The sequence below is a fragment of the Dendrobates tinctorius genome, unplaced genomic scaffold (genome assembly GCF_039654945.1).
Source record: "Dendrobates tinctorius isolate UK_male_01 unplaced genomic scaffold, ASM3965494v1 ptg000151l, whole genome shotgun sequence".
Classification (NCBI taxonomy): domain Eukaryota; kingdom Metazoa; phylum Chordata; class Amphibia; order Anura; family Dendrobatidae; genus Dendrobates; species Dendrobates tinctorius.
In genome coordinates, this window is record NW_027361818.1 from 23108851 (window position 1) to 23136174 (window position 27324).

Below are 27324 nucleotides of genomic sequence, written 5' to 3' on the forward strand. Positions count from 1 at the left end.
CGATACTGAGTTCCAATACTTTTCGCATATCGAATACCGGAATCGGAAGTTCCCATAATGCTATGAGCCAGTTTGATTTGATTCAGCCAATGAGGAATCCTAAGAAGTGTGGGCACATCCTGTTAGGCATATAGGCATGTTTACTAATGGCATGGCTGTGACTGGCTGCTGAAATGATGTCATGATGCAATATAAAAGCCGCCGCCGCTATTTTGAGCTCACTCTGCTGTGAATTCAGTTAGGGACAGGACGCTGCTCTTCTGATTCTGAGGTTACAGTAAGAGATAGCGATTTTCTATATTGTGCTTTACGCAGGCTACTTTAGCAACCGTTGTGTGAAGCTTTCTTTTGCCTTGCAGCGCTGTTCACAGCTGTCTGCAAGGTCTGTGTGAGTGCAGCTCACGGTGTAGTGTGTTCTGCAGCCACCTCTGGTTGTAGGCCGCTCAGCGTGCGTCACTGCCTCACACATATTTTTCTTTTACAGCAGCTCATTTTTATTGATTTCTCCTATTAGTGTGCATCCATCCGTATCCATATACATTGGTTGCAAACACTATATAGGAGTAGATAGCGAAGCCTTTCTGCAGCCTTTCAGTGCTAGTGCCCTGTTCTCTGCACTGTTCACGGCTGTCTGTGAGGTCTCTGTGTGTGAGTGCAGCTCACGCTGTAGTGTGTTCTGCAGTCACCTCTGGTTGTAGTCCGCTCAGTGTGCGTCACTGCCTCATACATTGTCGTTTTTTGCTGTAGTGCTGCTTATTTTTCATGAATTTCTCCTATTAGTGTGCTTCCATCCATATCCAGCTAGATTGGTTGCAAACACTATATAGGAGTAGATAGAGGAGCCTTTCTGCTGGCTTGTGCCCTGCAGCCCCAGCCAGATTAGTATTAGCCTATTTTTTGGAGCCTCATCTATTGCATTGTAGGTTACCTTCCAGCATTGTAATAGCTCCAAAAAGTTTGTGATACTATCGCTTTTACATCTTTGGTCACATCCTTTTTGTTTTTTTTGAAAAAAAAAACACGTAAATAAAGGTCACCAAAAACTCCACTTTACAGTTGTGTAGGCCACATTATCTCATATTAAAGTGTAGCCCACACACTTTATAAAATTAGTGTTTCTTATACCTGTCAGCAGCTGTTCAGGAATAAGCACACTAAGCCCTTAGTACTTTTCTGCCTATCTTTATCAGTCTACCAAGATGAAGAAGGCAGGGAGTAAGGCACGTGGTAGTGGGCATGGAGTTTCAGCACGGAGAGGACGTGGGGATTCTGTGCTTGCTGCAGTCACCAGTGACTCAGCATCCCCCAGTTTTAACAGGGAACAGTCCTTTATGCGCAGCTTTGTAGGACCTCGCCGTACCCCACTGCTGCGGGAGGAACACATTGAAGCCATTGTCAGATGGATGGCAGCTAACGCATCGACTTCAATTACTTCCACATCCTCTCAGGTCCAGAGCACTGAAGAGCAACCATCTGTCTCTTCACCACCTGCCAAATTGCCCAAGCAGTCAGAGAGCCCTGGACAGGAGCCATCTCATTCTCTATTTCTGTTCTCTGAATCTCTTGGCTTGGAAAGAGGGGGCCAGCCAAGCAGCATTCTAGAATGTGAAGAAGAGGGAGTATGCAGTGATGTGCAACAGCTTTGTCTCTCTGAATCTGAAGAGGCAGGTGGGCCAGTGCCTATGGCCAGCACACCTCAGTACGCATCTTGCGATGAGACTCAGGTGCCACTTTCTGGTCCATACTGTGCTGGCGAGACTACCCAGGAGAAGCAGGTGTTAGAAGAGGGTAGTGTAGATGATGAGGTCCTTGACCCATCATGGTGTGAGGAACAGGAAGGTGGTGGGAGCAGCTCTGAGGAAGAGATTCCCCGAACGGCCAAGACAGGAGGGAGAGTGAGGGGGCAGACTTGGTTGCCTGTAGCCTCCACTTCGGCACCCATTAGGAGCATTCCTCTTCCAAAACCCAAAACGGGCGCTCCCAGAGCTTGCAGTGCGTGGTCCTTTTTTGACACAGTTGCAGATGACATTTGCTTTGTCAAATGCAAGCTGTGCAATCAGAAAGTCAAAAGAGGGACAAGTGTCAGCAACCTCAATACCACAAATATGTGGAAACATGTGCGGACCAAGCACGTGGTGGAGTTACAAAGACACACTGAAGATGTAGGCCAACCTACAGCACCACCTACCACCTCTTCAGCTCGTGTTGTAGCCTCTTCCTCCAGCTCACACACAGCTGGTTCGGCTTCCTCACAGGATCGCCATGGAAGAACCTCTGGCACTGTTGTACAGAGACCCAGTGTAATTACACCCACAGCACCACGTTCCCTGTAATCCTCACACTCCCAGGCCACTCTACAGCCATCGGTAGCACAAGCATGGGAGAAAAGGCGGCCATACTCGGCAAACCATCCCCGAGCACAGGCTCTGAATGCTGGCATTGCAAAACTATTGGCCCATGAAATGCTCTCATTCAGGCTGGTGGAGACTGACACCTTCCGTATCTTCATGGCATTGGCAGTCCCACAATACAATGTACCCAGCCCCTTTTATTTCAGCAGGCAAGCCGTCCCTGCCCTGCAAAAGCATGTATAGGGAAAAATTAAACATGTGCTAATAAACGCCGTCAGTAGCAAGGTCCACCTGACCACCGATGCATGGACCAGTAACCATGGACATGGACGATACCTTTCCCTCACTGCCCACTGGGTCAATGTTGTGGAGCCGGGTACAGCTCTTGAGAGTGGCGCTGTACATGTTCTGCCAACTCCAAGGATTGCAGGAATCCAGTCTGTACACATTGACTCCTCCTCATACTCCAGTTCCTCAGAATCAGCGCTGCAGGAGCCGTCACGGTCTACCTCCACATGGACCCGTGAATACTTACTGTACCTGTTATGACCGATATGAGCACAGCCGCGGCCAAACGTCAACAGGCCATATTGAAATTAATGTCTTTGGGGAATCGAAGCCACACAGCGCACGAGCTCTGGAATGCCATCAAGCAGGAGAGCGACGAGTGGTTTTTGCCAGCGAATCTCCAGCCAGGCTTGGTAGTGTGTGACAATGGCCAAAATCTGGTGGCAGCTCTGGGCCTAGGCAACCTCACTCACATCCCATGTCTGGCACATGTGCTCAACTTGGTCGTGCAGAGTTTTTTGAGGGACTATCCAGATCTTGATGCACTGCTGCACAAGGTCCGCATAGAGTGCGCTCACTTGCGGCATTCCAGCATGGCAAAATCGCGCATTGCAGCTCTGCAGCGCCGATTCCGCCTTCCGGAACATCGCATCATATGTGACCTACCCACCAGGTGGAATTCAATGTTACATATGTTGGAGCGGTTGTGTGAGCAGCAGGCAGCAGTAATGGAGTACCAGCTGCATCAGGCGCAAACAAGTCGCACTGCTCGCCGTTCACACTTCACCACCACTGAGTGGGCCTCTAATGTATGAAGGACATCTGCCACATTTTACATGCCTTCGATGATTCCACGTGGATGGCGAGTGCAGATGATGCACTAGTCAGCATGATTGTCCCTCTAATCTGCCTGCTTCAAAAAACACAGCAAGCACTAAGGGAGGAAGTTTTGGAAGAGGTGGAGGATGAGGAGTCCCAAATGCCATCTGCTTCTGGACAGTCTGCGCAACGTGGTTCCTCACAAAGGCCTAGGCAGGGGACACTTTGTGAGGAGGATGAGGAGGAGTCAATGTAGGAGGAAGACATCTCTCCAGAGGAGGGAGGTACACAATGCTCTAGTAGTCAGTATGTAGAGCGAGGATGGGGTGATGCAGAGCAGGCAGAGATGACGCCTCAAGCAGGGGACAGCGTTTCTTGGCCAGTTGGGAGTCTGCAGCACATGGTTGATTTCATGCTGCAGTGCCTGAGAAACGACCACTGCATCGCCCACATTCTCAACATGGCTGATTATTGGGTGTACACCCTCCTAGATCCTCGCTACCGGGACAACTTACAAAGCCTCATAACACCGGAGCGTAAAATGTGGGAGTACAAAGACAAACTGGTGCAGTCCATCATGTTCTCCATTCCACCCGAGAGCAGTGCTGCTAGTGCTTTACAAAGCACCTCTGTGCGCCGAGACAGTGGAGGAAACTCTGCACAAAGAGTGAGCAGAGGCAGCACCTCAGCACAAGGCAAGACCAGTATGGCCCAAATGTGGCAAAGTTTTGTGTGCCCGCCACAAATGTCTACACCATCACAGACGGCTCCAGTCAGCAGGAGGCAACGTTTCCGCCAGATGGTGACAGACTACATGTCTTGCCCTCTCAATGTACTCCCAGACGGCTCTTCCCCTTCAAGTTTTGGGTCTCTAAGCTGGATACATGGCCAGAGCTTAGCCAGTATGCATTGGAGGTGCTGGCTTGCCCTGCTGCTAGTGTATTATCGGAACGCGTCTTTAGTGCCACAGGTGGTGTACTAACAGACCGTCGCACGCGACTATCCTCCGATAACGTTGACAGGCTTACTTTTCTGAAAATGAACAAGGCCTGGATCTCGCTGGAATTTGCAAATCCTCTCTAGAATAAATAATTGATTGGCAACAGGATCCAGGTCTCCTGTTGTGTTCATGTTTCTACCACCTGAACTGTAATCCCTGGGCTCCAACACCGCCAGTTTCTGTTCAGAAGTGCCGTCTGCACAGAGAAAAACACTAGCTCCTGTGTTAGTGGGGTTCAGTAACGCCAGCTGCTCCCCTGCTGTGTGTCTGGCAATATCTCCTGCTCCCTCCACATTCATCCCAACATCAGATATTAAACTTGCTCCAATTAGGCCTTAGCCTACTCCATGATTGACCCTGGGCTTCAACACCGACAGTTACTGCTCAGAAGTGCCGTCTGCACAGAGAAAAACACTAGCTTCTGTGTTAGTAGGGTTCAGTAACGTCAGCCGCTCCCCTGCTGTGTGTCCGGCAATATCTCCTGCTCCCTCCACATTCACACTACAACTGATTTTAAACTTGCTCCAATTAGGCCTCAGCCTACTCCATGATTGACCCTGTGTTCCAGCACCGCCAGTTGTTGCTCAGAAGTGCTGTCTGCACAGAGAAAAACACTAGCTCCTGTGTTAGTGGGTTTCAGTAACGTCAGCTGCTCCCCTGCTGTGTGTCCGGCAATATCTCCTGCTCCCTCCACATTCACACTACAACTGATTTTAAACTTACTCCAATTAGGCCTCAGCCTACTCCATTAATGACCTTGGGCTCCAACACCGCCAGTTGCTGCTCATAAGTGCCGTCTGCACAGTCAACACATGCTCCAGTGTTAGTGGGGTTCAGTAACGTCAGCTGATCCCCTGCTGTGTGTTCTGCAATTTCGCCTGCTCTGTCCACATTCACACTACTCCAGATTTTAAACTTGCTCCAATTAGGCCTCTGGCTACACTCTGTTTCTACTGTAATCCCTGGGCTCCAACACCGCCTGTTGCTGCTCAGAAGTGTCTTTGGCACAGGTACTCCCTCCTGCCCAGCCTGGTTCCAGCACGCCAGCTTTTTCTGGGTATTGTCAACGTCACTTTGGCACCAATACGTTGTCCTGTCGTGTTGCGGTCGGGTTAGCCGACTCTCTGGAGCCTGCAGTGTAGGTGATTCCTATGTGGGCTGCGGGATCTGGCAAAAAAGGCTGATCAAGGGTGATTAAGGTGCCAATACTGAGGATTGTACTGTGTGTGATGTTAAGATGGAGGAAAAGGTGATGAGGCCACTTGATGCAGAGCATGAACTCCACTGGAGCACATGCTCTTTTTGGCCTTCATCTACAATGACTACCAGTGTGTGGCTGCCGTAGAAAGGGAGTGGAGTAGCCTGTGCATTAACAGATGTTGCCAGTGATCTTTGGTTAGGACAAGATGGTGTTTGTTCAGTTGAGCTTTCATTAACATTAATACTTTACCAGGTACATGTCGAACATCAAGCCTTTTCCTCTTCCACCATGACCTTCTTTTTTCACACTCATATCGTATGTACCCTTCCCCTCTTTTAACCTCCTGCTTCAGAACCTTAGACTCACACATTTCAGTCTCCTGTCATTAAATCAACAATCACTATTTATGGTCCTCTTTATTCCTCACTGCAACACAGTTTGATCCCTAATGATTTGTATTAGAAAATACAGCCTCCTGGCTGAACCCCATAATAGGCGTAATGATTTTTAAGAGGAAATGTGGCCTTCTTATTCCCAACTACAACACAGTTTTTGCCCAAATGGTTTTGATTAGCAAATGGGGCGTCCTGTGACTGCCACACAGTTTTTGCACAATCTAATAAGATGCTATAAGTTCGATTTCATACAGGACAGGATCCTATTTAGCTAACTGTTAAGTTCACTTTCAGCAGCAGCACTAGCGCAGGAGTGGCTTTTCTGCACTGTGAAACTGAGAAAATAGCGTAAGCAAAACAAGATGTCCGCTTTTTATACTGACAGGTACATGTGATTTTGGCAACGTACATACATTGTTATTGAAGAAAATTAAAAAATTATGCTCCGCCTCTCCTCTAACCTAAACACTCCCCCTCTGCTCATAAAACACATCCCCCTGCTCATCATTCAGCACCACTATCCTAGCCGAAGTCCTAACCAAAGCCTTGTTGGAAAAGCGATCACATAACAAACTTTGGCCGACTTTTGTCGAGTTTAAGTAAAATTTTTCAGGAAGCGAAAACACGAATCCGATTGTACTACATTCATAACAAATTTAGATTGGCAAATGTTTTCCAAATGAGTTCACTTATCTCTAGTCACAACTGCAGTCTACCCAATCCCTATAATGACATTCACTGTATATTTTATGTACTCCACAGTTAGGGCAGGAAAAATTATCCTCAAGATACTAACCTTTTCCTGACTCTAAAGGTCCCGTTACATTTAGCGATGCATCAGCGATCCCGACAATGATATGACCCGGTCAGGATCACTGGTGCATCGCTAAATGGTCGCTAGTGAGCTGCCAAACAGGCAAATCTCACCAGTGACGCAGCGATGCTTGGCGGTCGTTACTTACCTGTCACATGCAGCGATGATGACGACTTCTGCCTGTGTCCATGCATCGCTTGTCGGCGCCAGCGGGACGCCAGCGAGAAGAAAACGGCCCAGGACGTTCTCGCGCGATCAGCGTTATCCAGCGGGGGAGCCGGTCGGAGGTAAGTGTCACATGTAACGATATCGCTGTTGCGTCACAAAATCGGTGACGCTTTAGCTATATTGCTAGCGATATCGCTATGTGTAAAAGGCCCTTAAGAATTGCCAGTCATTTTAATTTCATATTTTACTTTTTTACTTTTATTGAAGTTAAAGTTTTATTTCTTATAAAGTTTCTTTTATTAAGTATAACTTTTTGTAACTTCGGTGATTTAAACCACAGGAGACACATGATGTAATAATGGCAAAGCATCTCCTGACATTGTTTTCTACCGTCCTCCTCCTTTTTTGTGTTGGTATATACAGTATATAAATACTGGTAGTTACTTTGTGCCTGTTCATCCCACAAAGGATCACTTTTCTGGGGAGCTGCTGTGTAAAATTGAAAATTAGATGACTTTATTATTTTTTATTATTTATTCACAAGAAAATTTTCAACAGGAGGACGGAACACAACTGATCTTAACTGAGAACGATTTGTAGAGAAGAAAAATCTGATGTATGGTAAGTTTATCTTCATTTTTTGCATTCTTAGTGACTTTAGAAATATTTCTGTGAGACACAGAGAAAAAAAAATGTTTTTCTTTGCAGGTGATTATTTAAGATTAGAGTTTCGTCCGAAACCCGACCCCAATGCAAGTGAATGGGAAATAAAAGTCGGCATTGAGCGGATTACATTCGTCCACTCAATGCCGACTTTTATTCCCCATTGACTTGCATTGGGGTCGGGTTTCGGACGAAACTCCGACTTTTTTTGCCCTAGTCGGACCAGTTTCATCTGAAACAAATTTTGTTTCATGAAACCCGATCCGACCAAAGTCGCTCAACTCTAGTCATGACCCTCCAAACAGCGTTCATGAAGGCAAATTGTTTGTTTTACGTGGGCAGTATGGTTGCAAAGCTGAACCTTAAAGGAATGTCCAGAAGGGCACCACCAGGAGTGGAGCCTACGGTTAAATTCGACTCCACCTGGGAAACCTCAACCATGCCAGCTACAGAACAGATGCACACATTGCAAGCTTAATTCCGTTAATGAACGAGACTCCGTCATGCCCCGCGGTCCGAGTCCGGCTTACTAGAGGGACACGTGATGCTCTGGAACATGAGATTGGCCAATAACTGGTGTGTCATGCCCTTACATGTCCGTGGCTGCATGTGCGCTACACTGAAAAGGCCAGCGTTTGTCGCTTAGGAGGTGCAGATAACCCGCTGAACAACGTTAGTGATGGGGATCACTGATTACAATTATTACCCGCGAACAATGATTTCCCAGTAAGTGCAGGTCAACCGCAGTTCCGGAATTAGGCCTAACCGTCATTCTTGAAAAAATGAAAAACTTACGTGTGCAAACCACAGGTGCTGTAGCTTGCTTAACAGCTCGCCAGCCGTTCTCACGCCCAGTATGGATTACACGTGATTGCACAAAGGTTAGAAAGGGTACCGTATCCCCAGATAACATGTATGGATAGCGTACACATTCAAAATATATGTCTATACATCAGGAGGCAGGCTCAGACGGTGTTAGGCCCAGTATGGATTGCACGTGATTGCACAAAGGTTAGAAAGGGTACCGTATCCCCGGATAACATGTATGGATAGCGTACACATTCAAAATATATGTCTCAGGAGGCAGGCTCAGACGGTGTTAGGCCCAGTATGGATTGCACGTGATTGCACAAAGGTTAGAAAGGGTACCGTATCCCCGGATAACATGTATGGATAGCGTACACATTCAAAATATATGTCTCAGGAGGCAGGCTCAGACGGTGTTAGGCCCAGTATGGATTGCACGTGATTGCACAAAGGTTAGAAAGGGTACCGTATCCCCGGATAACATGTATGGATAGCGTACACATTCAAAATTTATGTCTCAGGAGGCAGGCTCAGACGGTGTTAGGCCCAGTATGGATTGCACGTGATTGCACAAAGGTTAGAAAGGGTACCGTATCCCCGGATAAAATGTATGGATAGCGTACACATTCAAAATATATGTCTCAGGAGGCAGGCTCAGACAGTGTCAGGCACAGTATGGATTTGACGGCCCAGATTACACAGCGGAGGAGCAGGGAGAGGTAAAGATTGCAAATGCTGGGGCCCTGCCCAAGCAAGGGGGGCCCACTCGTGGGCGTCGGTACTGGCACTGGGCCCCTCATAGTACAGCGGTGTGTCTGACGGCGGGTGTGCACCACCACCATCAGAGACACTTGATTGCACTATGAGGGACCCTGTGCCAGTGCCCGCGCCCAAGAGTCGGCCTACCCACCTGTCCAGGGCAACGGCACTCGCACGGTGTCGTGCGCTAGGTGGTGACCCCGGCCATGGGGGGGAGGCAGCACAGTTAGGGAATTTTAGAAAGTGGCATATGTTGATGTTGGACATTCAGCTGATGCAAAAGGCGAAATAGGTCAAGTCCCAGGAAGAGGTGGACCAAAGCAAGCCATTTTTCTGTCACCCTATGTGTCATCAGGGGAAGGTGGGACAAAATCCTTGGAAACCCATGAATGGTTCATTTTAATGAAGGTTAGATCATCCACATTTTGGGTTGACAGACGGGTCCTTTTTTCTTTAAGGATTGATCCAGCTGCACTGAAGACTCTTTCCGATAGCACACTTGCAGCTGGGCAAGCGAGCTCCTGTAAGGCATATTGGGCCAATTCAGGCCAGGTGTCCAGTTTAGTGGCCCAATAGTCAAAGGGGAATGACCTGTGTGGGAGAACATCGATATGGGAGGAAAAGTAGTTTGTAACCATGGTTGACAACTGCTGTCTCCTGTCACTTTCCATCGATGCAGTATTACCAGTTGTGTGAGCAGTATTTGAAAAATCAGTCCACAACATTGTCATGAAACCCCTGTCTCCAACGCCACTTCTGCTGTGTGCACCACGAACACCTCTGCCAAGCTGCCCCCGGCCCGTACGGCTCGTGTGAGAACCATCACCGCTGCTGTGTGCTGGGAATGCCTCAAGCAACCGATTTACCAGAGTTGCTTGTTTATTAGCCAATATTAGGTCAAGGTTCTCCTGTGGCATGATGTTTTGTAATTTGCCTTTATAGCGTGGATCCAGGATGCTGGCCAACCAGTAATCGTCATCGTTCATCATTTTGGCAATGCGGGGGTCCCTTTTTAGGATCCGCAAGGCATAATCTGACATGTGGGCCAATGTTCCCGGTGTCAATGATGCACTGCGAGTGCTGGTTGGAGGAGCACTTTCTGGCAAATCCACATCCCTCCAGTCACGCACAAACCCTGTACCAGACCTTGCCACGCCAACATTTTCACTTGCCCCACGAGATGCATCCTCCTCCCCTAAGTAATCATCCCCATCATCATCCTCCTCCTCCTCTTCTTCCTCCACCTCGTCCAGGAGAGGTCCCTGAGCAGACAATGGCTGAATGTCATCAAGGATTCCGTCCTCCTCTTCCTCCTCATCAACATTGGCTGCAGACGCCTGCTCCTTAAGGTGCGTCAAAGTTTGCATGAGCAGACGCATATGTGGGATGCTCATGCTTAGGATGGCGTCGTCTGCGCTTACCAGCCGTGTGCATTCCTCAAAACACTGAAGGACTTTACAGAGGTCTTTCAGCTTCGACCACTGCACACCTGTCAACTCCATGTCTGCTCTCAAAGTGCCTGGCCGTGTATCCTCCCACAAATGCATTATGGCCTGCCTCTGCTCGCACAGCCGCTCCACCATGTGCAGGGTGGAGTTCCACCTTGTTGCAATGTCGATAATGAGGCGGTGGTTGGGAAGGTGGAGCAATCGCTGCAGCTTCTGCATACGAACGGAGTGTACAGGCGACCGGCGGATGTGCGCGCACAGTCTTCGCACCTTCTGGAGCAGGGCTGTTAACTCCGGATAATTTTTGAGGAAGCACTGCACCACCAGGTTCAAGGTGTGAGCCAAGCAAGGTATGTGGCTGAGTTTTGAAAGGGCTATGGCTGCCACAAAATTACGGCCGTTATCACTAACTACCTTGCCTGCCTCAAGATGTACACTGCCCAGCCATGACTCAGTTTGTCGCTTCAAGTACTCGGCCAGCACCTCGGCGGTATGTCTGTCGCCCAAACACATCATCTGCAACACAGCCTGCTGACGCTTTCCACTAGCTGCTCGATAGGGGGACACATCGTGTGCAACAGTGGCAGCTGCAGATGGAGTGCTCGTATGACTGCGCTCTGTGGATGAGCTTTCGCTTCTGGAGGAGGAGGAGGAGGGTGGAACGCCTACAGCCAACTGTTTCCTATACCGTGGACTAGGCAGCACTGTCCCACCAACGCTGTCCCCTGTGGACCCTGCATCCACCACATTAACCCAGTGCGCAGTGATGGACACGTAACGGCCCTGGCCATGCCGACTGGACCATGCATCAGTAATGAGGTGTACCTTTCCGCTCACTGACTGCTTGAGTGCATGGACAATGCGGTCTTTCACATGATGGTGGAGGGCTGGGATGGCTTTGCGAGAGAAGAAGTGGCGACTGGGTAGGTCATAGCGTGGTACTGCATAGGCCATGAGTTCGTGGAAAGCTGTGCTTTCCACCAACCGAAAGGGCATCATCTCAAACGAGATTAGTTTGGCAATGTGGGCGTTCAAACCCAGTGTACGCGGATGAGAGACTGAGTACTTTCTTGACCTGCTCATAGTGTCTGGGAGGGTGAGCTGGACTTGAGAGCTGCATATGGTGGAAGTAGCGGTGGACAGGGCGGACTGAGAGAGGGTTGATGATGGTGATGGAGTTGGTGTTCTTTCTGATGGCCTAGAATCAGTCTTTCGTTGATATAACAGTGGGATTCCCTGACTGCTGTGGCCTTGCAACGACACCTCAACATTTGCTGCTGTGCTAACCGGTGGGCTTACAGTGGGGGAAACAATGTAGCGTTGCTGACTACCTTCGTTGTGATCAGTTGCACATGTGGCACTTGAGGTTTGGTGTTGTGTCCACGCTTGCAAGTGCATGCTGGTTAAATGTCTAAGCATGCAACTGGTATTCAAATTTTTCAGATTTTTCCCTCGGCTAAAGGTCTTTGCGCACTTCTTACAGATAACCTTGGCCTGATCATGAGGATTTTGTTTGAAAAAGTGCCACACTGCACTCTTCCTACTTTGGCAGACATTTTGCGGCCTAGCACGCTGTGATCTTTTGACCCTCTGGACAAGCTGTCCAGCAACTCTTTTGATGTTTGGAACCTGTCTTTGGAGTGCTCCGGGCCTGCCAGATAACAGCTGTTGCGATGTCGATGTCTGCTGTGGATGCTCCTCATCTGAGCTATTGGAAGCAGCACCCTCTTCCCCCAATGGATGCCAATCTGGGTCAACAACTGGGTCATCCATCACCTCCTCTTCTATGTCATGTGCACCTTCCTCTGTGTCACCGTGTATGGTGGTATAGTGTGCGGGAAGGGGCACCTGAGTCTCATCAGGGTCAGAATCTGGCTCTGTACACTGCGAGGACAATGTAGTGCTCTGAGTGAATGTACCAGCAGAATCATCCATCAGCGGCTGTGCATCAGTGCACTCCATGTCAGATTCATCTTGGCCTGGGTAATTCACCATTTCACTTGATAATCCAGGCATGGTATGTGAAAACAGCTCCATGGAGTAATCAGTAGTATGGCCTGCGTCATCCTTCAATCTTGGTTGGGGTGAAGGACACAAGGAAAGGTGTGGTTCATGAACATGAGCCTCCAATGACGACTCAGTGCTTTTACTTTTTACAACTGAAGAAGAGGAGGCGATAGAGCTGGAGGCTGAGTCAGCAATGTAAGACAAAACTTTTTCCTGATGCTCTGGCTTTAAAAGCGGTTTGCCAACTCCTAGAAAACTAAGCGTTCGAGGCCTTATGTAGCCAGACGATGATGCAGGCTCAACACCTCCTGCATTCGGTCCTATTTTGCTCTTGCCACTACCATCAGATCCACCACCAACACCATCATTACCAGCTGCCAACCCCCGCCCAATTCCACGGCCTCTTCCACCAGCCTTCCTCATTTTTGGTAGAAATGTAGACAAAATCCAACAAACTATATAGTATGTAAAACAAGGTACAAGGTGTCTATAGGACAGGGGAGATTTTGAATTTCTGCACACACTTTTGGACACTGGACACTTTTGGATTGTGTGAGGCCCACTGATATCTGAGCGCTATGTGACAGGCTCGATGGCACAGCTGTGACCTAAGTGACTAGAGGATAAGTGAGATTTTGAATCTCTGCACACACTTTTGGACACTGGACACTTTTGGATTGTGTGAGGCCCACTGATATCTGAGCGCTATGTGACAGGTTCGATGGCACAGCTGTGACCTAAGTGACTAGAGGATAAGTGAGATTTTGAATCTCTGCACACACTTTTGGACACTGGACACTTTTGGATTGTGTGAGGCCCACTGATATCTGAGCGCTATGTGACAGGCTCGATGGCACAGCTGTGACCTAAGTGACTAGAGGATAAGTGAGATTTTGAATCTCTGCACACACTTTTGGACACTGGACACTTTTGGATTGTGTGAGGCCCAATGAATATCTGAGCGCTATGTGACAGGCTCGATGGCACAGCTGTGACCTAAGTGACTAGAGGATAAGGGAGATTTTGAATCTCTGCACACACTTTTGGACACTGGACACTTTTGGATTGTGTGAGGCCCAATGAATATCTGAGCACTATGAGACAGGCTCGATGGCACAGCTGTGACCTAAGTGACTAGAGGATAAGTGAGATTTTGAATCTCTGCACACACTTTTGGACACTGGACACTTTTGGATTGTGTGAGGCCCAATGAATATCTGAGCGCTATGTGACAGGCTCGATGGCACAGCTGTGACCTAAGTGACTAGAGGATAAGGGAGATTTTGAATCTCTCCACACACACTTTTGGACACTGGACACTTTTGGATTGTGTGAGGCCCAATGAATATCTGAGCACTATGAGACAGGCTCGATGGCACAGCTGTGACCTAAGTGACTAGAGGATAAGTGAGATTTTGAATCTCTGCACACACTTTTGGACACTGGACACTTTTGGATTGTGTGAGGCCCAATGAATATCTGAGCACTATGTGACAGGCTCGATGGCACAGCTGTGACCTAAGTGACTAGAGGATAAGTGAGATTTTGAATCTCTGCACACACTTTTGGACACTGGACACTTTTGGATTGTGTGAGGCCCACTGATATCTGAGCGCTATGTGACAGGCTCGATGGCACAGCTGTGACCTAAGTGACTAGAGGATAAGTGAGATTTTGAATCTCTGCACACACTTTTGGACACTGGACACTTTTGGATTGTGTGAGGCCCACTGATAACTGAGCGCTATGTGACAGGCTCGATGGCACAGCTGTGACCTAAGTGACTAGAGGATAAGTGAGATTTTGAATCTCTGCACACACTTTTGGACACTGGACACTTTTGGATTGTGTGAGGCCCACTGATATCTGAGCGCTATGTGACAGGCTCGATGGCACAGCTGTGACCTAAGTGACTAGAGGATAAGTGAGATTTTGAATCTCTGCACACACTTTTGGACACTGGACACTTTTGGATTGTGTGAGGCCCAATGAATATCTGAGCGCTATGTCACAGGCTCGATGGCACAGCTGTGACCTAAGTGACTAGAGGATAAGGGAGATTTTGAATCTCTGCACACACTTTTGGACACTGGACACTTTTGGATTGTGTGAGGCCCAATGAATATCTGAGCACTATGAGACATGCTCGATGGCACAGCTGTGACCTAAGTGACTAGAGGATAAGTGAGATTTTGAATCTCTGCACACACTTTTGGACACTGGACACTTTTGGATTGTGTGAGGCCCAATGAATATCTGAGCGCTATGTGACAGGCTCGATGGCACAGCTGTGACCTAAGTGACTAGAGGATAAGGGAGATTTTGAATCTCTGCACACACTTTTGGACACTGGACACTTTTGGATTGTGTGAGGCCCAATGAATATCTGAGCGCTATGTGACAGGCTCGATGGCACAGCTGTGACCAAAGTGACTAGAGGATAAGGGAGATTGGATTGCTTTTAAAAAAGCAGTTTGCAGAGCAGTGAGTAAACAGCAATGCCAGCCTGTCAGGAAGCCTTAAAAGGCAGCCCAACAACCAACACTACTGATACACCACAATATAGCCTCCCCTTGCACTGCACACACAGTGACTGGTGTGTTGTGCAGGCCAAATTGCTATCAGCAGCAGAAGCAGTTTTTTTTTGTTCTCAGCAGGACAAAAAAAAAAATTGGGATTGCTTTTAAAAAAGCAGTTTGAGGCCCAATGAATATCTGAGCGCTATGTGACAGGCTCGATGGCGCAGCTGTGACCAAAGTGACTAGAGGATAAGGGAGATTGGATTGCTTTAAAAAAGCAGTTTGCGGAGCAGTGGGTAAACAGCAATGCCAGCCTGTCAGGAAGCCTTAGAAGGCAGCCCAACAACCAACACCACTGATACACCACTATATAGCCTCCCCTTGCACTGCACACACAGTGACTGGTGTGTTGTGCAGGCCAAATCGCTAGCAGCAGAAGCAGTTTTTTTGTCTTCTTCCCTGCCTAATGCTCTCCCTACAGAATCAGCAGCAACCTCTCCCTATGCTAAGATCGGCAGAAGTAAGATGGCGGTCGGCGTGCACGCCCTTTTATACCCCCTGTGACGCCCACCAAAGCAAGCCAATCACTTGCATGCCCTTCTGAAAGATGGTGGTGACCCGTGCCTATGTCATCACGTTGCCCACAGTGTCCGTGGATCCTGATTGGCTGAAAAAAAGCTCAAAACAAACTTTTGAAACGCGACTTTGGCGCGTAAGTCGCCGACCTCGTGGCCGACCTCATCCTAGGGTCGGGTTTCGTTTCATGAAACCCGACTTTGCCAAAAGTCGGCGACTTTTGAATTTTTTCGACCCGTTTCGCTCAACTCTAGTGACCAGTGATGGCCACAGCCAGATTTGTGGCTGTGAATGCAGTGCTTGTTGTGGTTGCACTTCCTTATCATGTTACCTCCTTGTGTTCCTTCTCCTTCACTTCCTCTGCTGAGATACTCAGCTACATACTTCTGGGCTCACACCAAGTGGGATCTACAAACTCATTGTTATCCTCTTTGTTCTAACACTCCTCTCCCTGAGAGTAACCCTCCTCTTCCTGCAGTGACACCACAGTACATTTTACAAGAACCTCTAATATCTGAGTCTCATCAGGATCACCTGCACCACAGGTGGTTACAATCTGGTGACCAGGGTCTGGGTTCTGCTCAGACCCTTTTTTGTCCATCCCAGCACCCAACATAAAATCATTTTGGGCATCGGTCAGTTGCTTTCCCCCCTGGATTCTGTGAATATTTGGAGCAGACCTCTGATGCCTAAGGAATAGAATGTGTGAACATCTCTGCAGAATGGCCTTTCTGTAATTCTCCAATCAGTTGTGCATTTGGAAATTTGTGATGCAAGGGAAACAAGGGTGATTAAGCTCCAACTCTGCAAATTGCTCTGTGTGTGATGTTAAGGTGGAGGAAAAGGAGGATAGGCAACTTGATATCCACTGGAGCACATGCTCTTTCTGGCCCTACTCTACAAGACCTACCAGTGTGTGGCTGCCAAAGAAAGGGAGTGGTGTAGCCCGTCAAGTAACAGATGTTGTCAGTGATCTTTGGATAGGACATTACAGTGTTTTGTCAGTTGAGCTTTCATTAACATTAACACCTAACCCACGTACACGTGGAACATCAAGCCTTTTCCTTTCCACCATGACCTTATTTTTTCACACTCATATCTTATGTACCCTTCCCCTCTTTTAACCTCCTGTTTCACAACCTTAGACCCACACATTTAAGTCTACTGTCACTAAATGAAAAATCACAATTTATTGTCCTCTTGGTTCCTCACTGCAACACAATTTGATCCCAAATGATTTGGATTTGCAAATACGGCCTCCTGGCTGAATGCTCTATTAGGCCAAAGGATTTGTGGCTGACCTTCCGAATCATCACTGCAACATAGTTTAATCACAGAGTGTTAGAAATAGAATATAGGGACTCCAGTCTGATCTCCTATAATAGGCCAAACGATTTTTAAGAAGAAATCTGGCCTTCTGATTAATCACTACAACACAGTTTTCGGCCCAAAATGATTTTGATTAGCAAATGGGGCCACCTGAGACAGCCACACAGTTTTTGCACAATCTAGTTAGGTGCTTTAAGATCGTTTTTAAATGGAACAGGAGTAGGGATGAGCGAGTAGTGAAATACTCGGACTCGCTGTACTCATTACAAGTACCTCCTAATACTCGGGTACTCATAACGAGTAGCGAGTCTAATGTAAGTCTATGAGAAATGCGAATAATGGGCTGTGTGGGACTGTGCTGGGCTGTGCGGGACTGTGTCGGGCTGTGCTGGACTGTGCTGAGCTGAGTGGGACTGTGCCAGGCTGTGTGGGACTGTACTGGCTGTGCGGGACTGTGCTTGACTGTGCGGGACTGTGCCGGGCTGTGCAGGACTGTGCTGGCTGTGCGTGACAGTGTGGGACTGTGCGGGGACTGTGCTGGGCTGTGCGGGGACTGTGTGGGCTGTACCAAATATTGCAGGCGAGTAGTGAAGAACTCGCTAGGATTCGAGTACCGTGAGAACCGGACTACTCGCCATATACCGAATCCTAACGAGTATACTCGCTCATCCCTAGACACGATCCTATTTAGCTAACCGACAAGTTCCCTTTCAGTAACAGCACAAGTGCAGGAGTCGTTTCTCTGTACTGTGGTACTAAGAAAATAGCGACAGCAAAACAAGATGTCTGCTTTTTATATGGACAGGGACATGTGACTTTGGTAACCAGAAGACCTTGTGTCATAATGTTGGGGATATTTTCTGCGCCCTCATTGGCTGCCGGAATGTACACAAGTTATTGAAGAAAATTAAAATTTATGCTCTGCTGCTCCTTAGCCCTAAACAAAAGCATTGGTGGAAAAGCGATCCACCAGAAACTTTGGCCGACTTTTATGGACTGTGAGTGCAATTTTTTGAGAAACTGAACACGAATGCGAATGTGCCACATTTGTGACAAACTTCAGATTGGCAAATGTTTTCCAAATACTTTCACTTACCTCTAGTCACAATTGCAGTCGAACCAATCCCTATAATGTCATTCACTGTATATTTTATGTGCTCCACTGTTAGGGCAGGGAAATTAGTCATCAAGATATTAACCTTTTCCTGACTCTCAGGATTGCCTGTCATTTTAATTTCATATACTTTTACTTTTTTACTTTTGTTGAGTTAATAAAAGTTTCTTTTATTAAGCATAACTTTTTGTAACTTCGGTGATTTAATACACAGGAGACACATGATGTAATGGCAGAACGTCTCCTGACGGTGTTTTCTACCGTCCTCCTCCTTTTTATTGTGTTGGTATATACAGTATATAAATACTGGTAGTTACTTTGTGCCTGTTCATCCCACAAAGGATCACTTTTCTAGGGAGCTGCTGTGTAAAATTGGAAATTAGATGACTTTATTATTTTGTATTATTTATTCTCAAGAATATTTCCAACAGGAGGACGGAACACAACTGATCTTAGTTCTTAACTGAGAACAATTTGTAGAGAAGGAAAATCTAAGTTATAGTAAGTTTATCTTCATTTTGGGCATTTTCGGAGACTTTAGAAATATTTATGTGAGATACAGAGACAAAAAAAATGTTTTTCTTTGCAGGTGATTATTGAAGGTTAATACCATAAGTCAGTAACTGCTATGCCAGATGATATACTGACGACGGATGGAGGTGAAATAGATAATAAACGATATTCCACTACAAAGGGAAGGAACATGGAAATATCGGAGGTAAGCGAAAGTGATAAGCAACAATGGTTTGGTTCCATCTCTGCATCTTTGTTAAGATACTTGGTTATTGAACCTGTACTAAAATTTTCACCTCATTCCCAAAACTGGAAAATACATAATATGCAATAATTTCATCATTGATTCTGCAGCCATAGTTACAATCAGATCTCTGCCAAAATCCCCAGGTTACAAAATCAGATTTAGTTCAGGAAAGCTTTCCTTATAAAATATTAGAACAGAAACCTCCCAACCCAAATAAACAGTATGGGATAAAATGATTTTAATATAAAAGAGGAAATAAGTTAAAGCAATAATAGCTTAATTATTGTTAACCTTTGAAGCTGTTACCGACATCCGCAGTACATGTACGGTGCTAGTCGTTGGCGCGTCTACTGATCGGGCTCACGGGGTGAGTTCGCCACATGTCCGGCGGTTAATGTCTGTGTGTTACAGCCAGAATCTGCTTCTATCAAATCCAAAAATTGTTAACCCGTTAAATTCCACTGTCAAACTCTGTCAGCGTCAATAACAAGCCAGCAGACTCATCGCAGCTTCAAATCCCCTAAGGGGACTAACAAGAACAGTGACATGTAAAAGAAAAAGTTTTAAAAAATATGGCGTTTTTATTTTGGTTGCTGCAATACCACAAAAAAAATGCCGTAACAAGCGATCAAAATATCCTATCTGTCCAGACATGGTATCAATAAAAATGTCATCTCACCCTGTAAAAAATAACCCTCCATCAATTGAAAAATATTATCAAATTGGGGAGAACTCCAAATACGTAAACCCTCACTTAGAAGCCGAAAAAATATTTTTTCTTAATTAGCTATGGTATATAAAATATTTATGTCCCTAATCTGCCTATATTCCATTATACTGTTATTATTAATTTGCTTACTGCTAGCTTTTAAGTAAATTTGGTAGCACCTCGGAGTGCCATCCCCTGATTGCTTAAAAGTTAGCGGTGATGTGTGCAGACAATTCTGGATTCCAGTATAGTGACACATTATTTATTACATTGAAAAGGTTACTGACCATAGCAGAAATCCAGGGTCCGGCTGTTAATATAGGCGCCGATAACGTGGTCAGGAGACTCAATCGATTGTTCTAAGGGTCAGGAGGCCCTTCTGAACAGGAGTATCACTTTTCTGGCTCTGTCTTGCCCTCTGCAAGCACTTTTGCCTCTAAGTGGTGGAACACTTGCATTGTCAACAACCTTGGAGGATGCAGGTTTGGCCGGTGATTCCATCTGTCTGGCTGGTACTTGTGGTCTTGTCTGTCTAGACCAAGTGTCTTGCTGCAGGATGTTAAATATCTGTTGCAATCAGCAGTCTGCTGTGAACTTTGGAAGTGATCACTCCATATATAAACCATGAGCCGCTATTTCTAGCTTCCAGATACAGTTTGCAAATACCAGAACCTGGGATAAAAATAAAATGAGCAAAAACCCTGTAGTAAGTAAATGAGTAAATGGTTATAGTACATGTAAGTAATATAGGGGACTTATTTCACACTATTTTGGTTAAAAAAATCTAAAAGCCAGCCCACCATGGCAAGGTCTATCCCTGGAGTTCACCTCATTAATAGCCAGCAGACCTCAGAATAGATGGGGGGCACAGCAGGACCAAGACCTGACTGTTAAAACCTGCCCCTGGAAAGCTATATAGACAGAATGCATAGCCCAGTTACAGTAAAGTCCCCATCTCACATAGCGAGATCACTGTTGCGTCACCGATTTTGTGACGCAACAGCGATCTCGCCTGCGATCTCGTTACGTGTGATACATAGCGGCAATCGGGCCCCTGCTGTGATGTCACTGATTGTGCTCGAATGTCCTGGGCCATTTTTTGATCGTTGGTGTCCCGCCGGCCAGCATGCATCGCTGTGTTTGACAGGGACAAAGACGAATGACCTCAAGACTATAGGTCTGAGAGACAGGGTCACAATGACCGTCGTATCATTCCGTATGGTTTGACATCTCACCAGCGATCTCGTAGCAATGCACCAGCAATCCCTACTAGGTCATATCACTGCCGGAATCGCTGGTGCGTCGCCAAGTGTGACGGTACCCTAATTCCTGACCTTAGGTTATATTTTGACTACTTAACTGGATAATGATAGTGTCCCTTATTTTGACTCTCTGGTAAAAACCTGACTTTACAACTACTCTGTCTGCCACATGTCTCCACCGGCCAGCAGTGACTCCATGGATGTAATCCAAATTCCCTCATAGGGGTGAAAGAACAAAGACCGGGATTCTTCTGTGAGTATCCCCGTTTTTGGATTAGATATAACTTCTAATAGTACGTTAAAATAAATGTCAAATCCTATGAGAGTGCAAGGTGCTCAAGACAAACCACATAAAATGAGGTGGTGAAGGGCACACAAAAGAAAGATTAGGTTCAAAATTGCTATCACAATTATAGTTAAGGCACATACAACATAAGCATTAAGGATCTTTATCAAAAAAATGTTTGTGTGCACTTCACTACTTCATTTTCTGTTATTTTTCTGGAGCACCTCACAGTTTGATAGGATTTGACATTTATTTTCAGGTACTCCTAAAAGTTATATTTTAATCGAAAACGCTGATACTGACCTATAAGTTGATTTTACCATTGCTACATTGCAGGATTCCTCTGTGACCTATTATGTTAGCTAGGTTGTGCAATCTCTGCTTTTGGAAATCCTATTAAGCGACGACAGGATGTAACAAACTTATATATATATATATATATATATACACTGCTCAAAAAGTAAAGGGAACACTAGACACTCATAAGCCCCCGTTACACATAGCAATATCGCTATGTCTGATACTTACCTCTGACCGGCTCCCCCGCTGTTCATCGCTGGTCGCACGAGAACGTCCTGGACCATTTCTCGTTGGGCGCTTCCTGCTGGGCTTCCTGTGGCTCCGACGAGCGACGCGTGGACGCGGACGGGAGGACGCCAGCATCGCCGTGTCTGACAGGTAAGTAGCGACCCCCAACCCCTGCTATGTCGCTGGTGTCACTAGCGACCACTTAGCAATGCACCAGCGATCCATATCGTTGTCGGGATCGCTGGTGCATCGCTAAGTGTAACGGTACCCTTACTGAGCAGACACACGGATTAGTGACCTTCCTATCATTTCTACCTGTTGTTTATTCCATTGGCTCAACAGCAGGAGACACCAGTGTTGATTTCACAGAAGTGTGACTGACTTGGAGTTACACTTTGTGATATAAGTGTTCCCTTTATTTTTTAGAGCAGTATATATACAGTATACTGCTGCAAGAGGACATCGGAGGCACTGATCACACTGTAGATATATATATATATATATATATATATATATATATATATATAGCACACCTATCATTTGCTAATTTTTTAAACAAACTGAATTAGAGGGTGAGATATTGTTAATTTGGCAGTGACACAATAGCTTTGATATCTAGTTGACATGCTTTTCTAATGGCCGGGGAGCAGTACGTCCCCCACTGTGAATAAAGCTGCAGCAAAGCCTTCATTGTATTGACAAAAGTGACAAGAAAAACAGCAAAGATGTATATCTTTGTACCGTGTTAGCCATTAGATAGAAGAATATTCAGAATTGAGAGTCCTCAGCGGTTGATACCTTTTAATGGCTAACTGAAAAGATGGTAACACATTGCAAGATTTCGAGACTACTCAGGTCTCTTCATCAGGCATTGACTAATACAACATCTGAAGAATCACATATTTATACACAAGACAGCACATAAATAACTCAATAGTTAAGAAAAGTGATGTGAAGCAGAATTGTCATTATGGGAGAGGGTTAAACATAAATATTGGACCAGTTCATAGATAAGCAGTGTGAAAGTTTTATTGTCCTCTGATTGAGGTCTGGTTCTGTGTTGTGATGACCCCAGAAGGTCTGAAGAGCAAATTCCTTAATTGATATAAAAAAGACGTAAATCCATGCGACACATTCATTCCTGCACTGAATGTGTCAAAAGTTGTCATAAATTTCTACTCAGAGACTCTTCTGTCTCTCTGAGACTTGAAGTGACCTTTTAATACAAAAGTAATTTAATGTCCATCATGCTATGATCGGGCATACAAAAATGTTTTGCCACAGGTAGATCCATTCTTTTTTCTCTTACTGTGTGAAGATGAGAATTCATCCTTGTTCTTAACCGATCCTTGATGGGGCTTATTAGTTACATTGATATTTGCAGAGGTGCAGGTGTCAGGACCTCCGCAAATATAAATGTAACCAATTTTATGTATTAAAGCCACATCTTGATAGAAGAATCGGGTGAGTGCTGCTTTTCTTGTTACTCTTTCCAATATAATATGTGCTCTTTATGCATGCACCATCCAGAAGGGATCTGACAAGGCGATTTCCAAGGATTTGGGTTGAAAAAAGCACAAAGAATAAAGAGACTTGGTGCCTTGAATAACCCGTATTTTTTGAAGGAAAGCCTTCATAATGACCACTTTCTGTGACCGAAATTCTATTTACTCTTTTAAACGCTTAACAGTAATATTATAATGCCACAACGATTAGGCTTACTTTTAGTTTTGTGTAGTCCAAGTTTGGCCCCTTATGATATTCTGATTAGAAAATTTTTTATTTCTATTTATACAGGAGAACAACGTTACTGTGGACACAGATTTTTACCTTCTAGGATTTGAACTCAGCCACCAATTAAATATTTTCTTGTTCTGTCTTCTCCTGGTGGTTTACTGCTTGACAATATGTGGGAACCTCCTGATCATCACCCTGGTGTCCACCAGTAAACGTCTCCACACTCCAATGTACTTGTTCCTAACGCAACTGTCCATCAGTGACATCTTGTTACCCACTGATATCATCCCAAACACACTCCACATTCTACTAAGTAATGGGGCGAGCATTACTTTTATATGTTGCTTGAATCAGTTTTACTTTTTCGCTTCCTCTGAAGTATTTGAGTGCTTTCTTCTCACGGTGATGTCTTATGACCGATACGTGGCCATCTGTAATCCTCTTCACTACAACTCTATCATGACAAATGCCCATTGCGTAAGAATGGCCGCCATGTGTTGGGTGTTGGGTTTTTCCATTACGCTGATGTACACTGTAACAATATCTGTGCTGACATTTTGTGGACCAAATATCATTGACCATTTTTTCTGTGATCTTGTTCCTCTGATAGAATTAGCCTGCTCTAGCACTTTCGCTATTGAGTTAGAAGCTTATGTAACTTGTATTATAGTATTGCTCATCCCCATCATAATAGTTATTATTTCTTACATTAATATTATTGTGACCATCTTACGCTTTCAGTCCAAAGGCAGCAGACAGAAAGCCTTCTCCACCTGCAGCTCCCATCTCATTGTAGTCTCCATATACTACATTACTTTATTAAGCGTTTACCTTTATCCAAAAGGAGGAAAATCTTTGAAGGTTGATAAACTCCACTCACTGCTATATACTGTGTTTACTCCATTGATGAACCCCATTATCTACAGTCTGAGAAATTCGGATATAAAAAAATCTCTAAAGCAATTTATCAATAAATGTGTAATTAGGCAGAATGGTAGAAATAATCTATAAATCAAATATTGCCAATAAAAGTATTTTTTCAAGGAAGTTGCACTTTTATTACTACTATTCTTCTATACTATTCTTTAAACTTGATACTTTCTTGGAATTTTGAATATAGATTGGTTTGTTTATGATTAACAGAACTCACGAAATAAGTATTAGTATGCAATAAACTCTCTCTGCTCTTGGCTCTGTTCACTTGGCTGCTTAAGTAATGTCTAATGTACAGATGTGTCCTCTGCAGACAATCATCAAATCAATGGCTACAGATGTCATGGGTACCGACATGACATCATCATTATGAAACAGGAAACAAACACAATCTGTAGCGGATATAACAGGTAAGTGACATGATCCTCTCCAGAGTTTTTTTTTTCTGCTGTCTTCTCTTTCGACTGGTCATGCGGAGATTAATTCCCTCTGCCTCGCTCTGGAGCTGGCTGGGCTATTTCAGTCCTCTGCAGCCTGCGGGCCAGCGTCAGCTATACTGCAAGCTTCCAAGCTAGTGCCTCTGACCTGTATTCCTTTAGTGTTCCTTCTGCCCCTGATTTCATGGACTTGTGTATGACCCGGCTTGATCTCTGGACTCTGCTTCTGGTTTTTCCATTTCTGATACCACACTTTCCGACTGGCTTTTGACCCTCTGGCTTGTACCCTGACAACGGTTTACGTCTTACGTTTCTGATACCACGTTCCTGGTAGGGCCTGACTTCTTGCTTGTCCATGATTACGCACTTGCTGTCTCCCTTAGTACTTCTGCTCCTGACAATTGCTGACTTCGGCTAGTCTGACCACTCTTTCATTATCTGTGACACCTGTGCTGTTGCTGTGTGTTACTACACTGTGTTGGTGCAACCTCTCTTCCCTCACCATCACCCCCTGGTGGAGTTTGCACAGTACTGCACTGCAGCAACACGCTACAGTAAGTAAAGCTTATTTTTTATATTTTATGGTTCTTCACCCCAATTGGCCCATTATTTATTGGCCTCAATAACCTTTTCCATCACCAGTAAAAAAAACTTTGGAAGACTCTTCCAAATCCCTTTCCTCTTGGATCAGCTCTATACCTCCTCTTCTCACAATCAGTGTATTTTCAGACCTAGGACACAATTTCCCCTTTTAATACTACTGACTCTGTTTTACTAAATTCCGCAAGTTTTTTTCTACTGATATTCTTCTGGTCACTTTGATTGGAAAGATACTAGATTTGCGTAAACTCTTAGCTATTAACACTAGAACTACTGAGGTAGTCATTTTGACTACTTCGCACTATGTATTTCTCCTCTGTGACTACATTTTTGGGAATTCCGGCTTGAGACTCGGTGACATTTCCTCAAATAGGATGTTAAAAAAGATTTTGTGGCAATAAATAATTTAGGTGCAAAAATTGTGCATTTATTTCAACATTCACCTATAACTACTAAAGGTAATCATTTTGACTACCTGCTATATTTTGCTGTCCTTTTGTCACTAAAAGTTGCTGTAAGTTGCTGTAAAGTTTTGTGCATAATTTTTTCACTGTATCTTATTTACCCTGATGTTCATATAGATGTAGTTCAATTCAGATGTCAACTTTTCACATTTTCATTGTGTTACCTGGTTGTATTACTGTGTAATGCTGATCTGAATAGAGCTTTTTTGTAAAACTGTAGGCTCTTATCTTATCTTATGCTAACGAAGGGAGGTGTTTTTCTCTGGTCCTAGCGGTAGACCGTAAAGCCCCCGTTACACACGGCGATATCGCTAGCAATATCTCTGTAAAGTCACCGATTTTGTGACATTGCAGCGATATTGCTAGCGATATCGCTGCATGTGATACTTACCTCCGACGCGCTCCCCCGCTGCTCATCGTTGGTTGCGCGAGAACTCCCTGGACCATTCCTCGTCGGCCACTTCCTGCTGTGAGGACGAGCGCCGCGTGGAGCTGGGTGGGAGGACGTCTGGATCGCCGCCTCTGACAGGTAAGTAGCGACCCCCGTCCCCTGCGATGTCGCTGGTGAGATCTGCCTGTGTGGCAGCTCACTAGCGACCACTTAGCGATGCACCAGCGATCCATATCGTTGTCGGGATCGCTGGTGCATCGCTATGTGTAACCTAGCCCTAAGTCTGGATACTAAATTACTTTCATTTCACTTGGAGAGACAAAGACAACAGATGCAGACATAAGAGCTCTGAAAACTGTTACAGGTATATACAACATTTTATTGTCATATTATTCGATTATTTTAGGAAAGACTTTAGCTGTCTGTCAACTGATTCAACCCACCTACGTTTGAAGGTGGCAGAACATGTATTATTTCTTATAGTTTTCATTTCATTTCTATTTTTCAGCAGTGAACCAGTGAACTCTCAAGTGTAATTTCTCCAATTTACTAATATGGCTAGAAGACGTGCGGTAAAGCCTGAAGATATTCAAAAAATGTGATAATTCTGAGTTCCGTCCGTCCCGATGTTCTTGTTGCTTCTGATTCTCCAAAAACACCTCCAGAAACTGTAAAGTTTTATAATGAAACAAAATATGGAGTAGATCTAGTAGATCAGATGGCACGCAAATACAGCACAAGAACAGGTACTAGGAGATGGCCTGTTCACGCATTTGAAAATACCTTAGACTTAGCGGGTATAAATGCTTGGATATTATACCAGGAGATGACCACCGGACAAATGTCACGCAAGGCATTTTTGCAAAAGCTTGTCACAGAGTTGAGTGGTCCTTATGTTGTATCTAGGGGAAAGGGTGGCATGTCCCAAGTTGCTACATCTTCAGATGTGATGTCTCAAA

At 45.4% G+C, this 27324-nt stretch overlaps 1 protein-coding gene across 1 annotated transcript; it reads left to right on the top strand.

Moving 5' to 3' along the window:
* The first annotated feature begins 18886 nt into the window (after positions 1-18886).
* On the top strand, positions 18887-24551 carry LOC141050062 (olfactory receptor 10A7-like). Its single transcript, XM_073546895.1, has 2 exons — positions 18887-18976; positions 23601-24551. Exons 1-2 carry the CDS (start codon positions 18887-18889, stop codon positions 24549-24551), a joined length of 1041 nt encoding a protein of 346 aa, XP_073402996.1.
* The last annotated feature ends 2773 nt before the right edge of the window (positions 24552-27324 follow it).

Excerpts from the sequence above, each read along its gene's own strand:
- LOC141050062 (XM_073546895.1), top strand. The coding sequence starts at position 18,887 with ATGCCAGATGATATACTGACGACGGATGGAGGTGAAATAGATAATAAA. Across the intron at positions 18,977-23,600 it reads GGAACATGGAAATATCGGAG|GAGAACAACGTTACTGTGGA; the intron begins GTAAGCGAAAGT and ends CTATTTATACAG.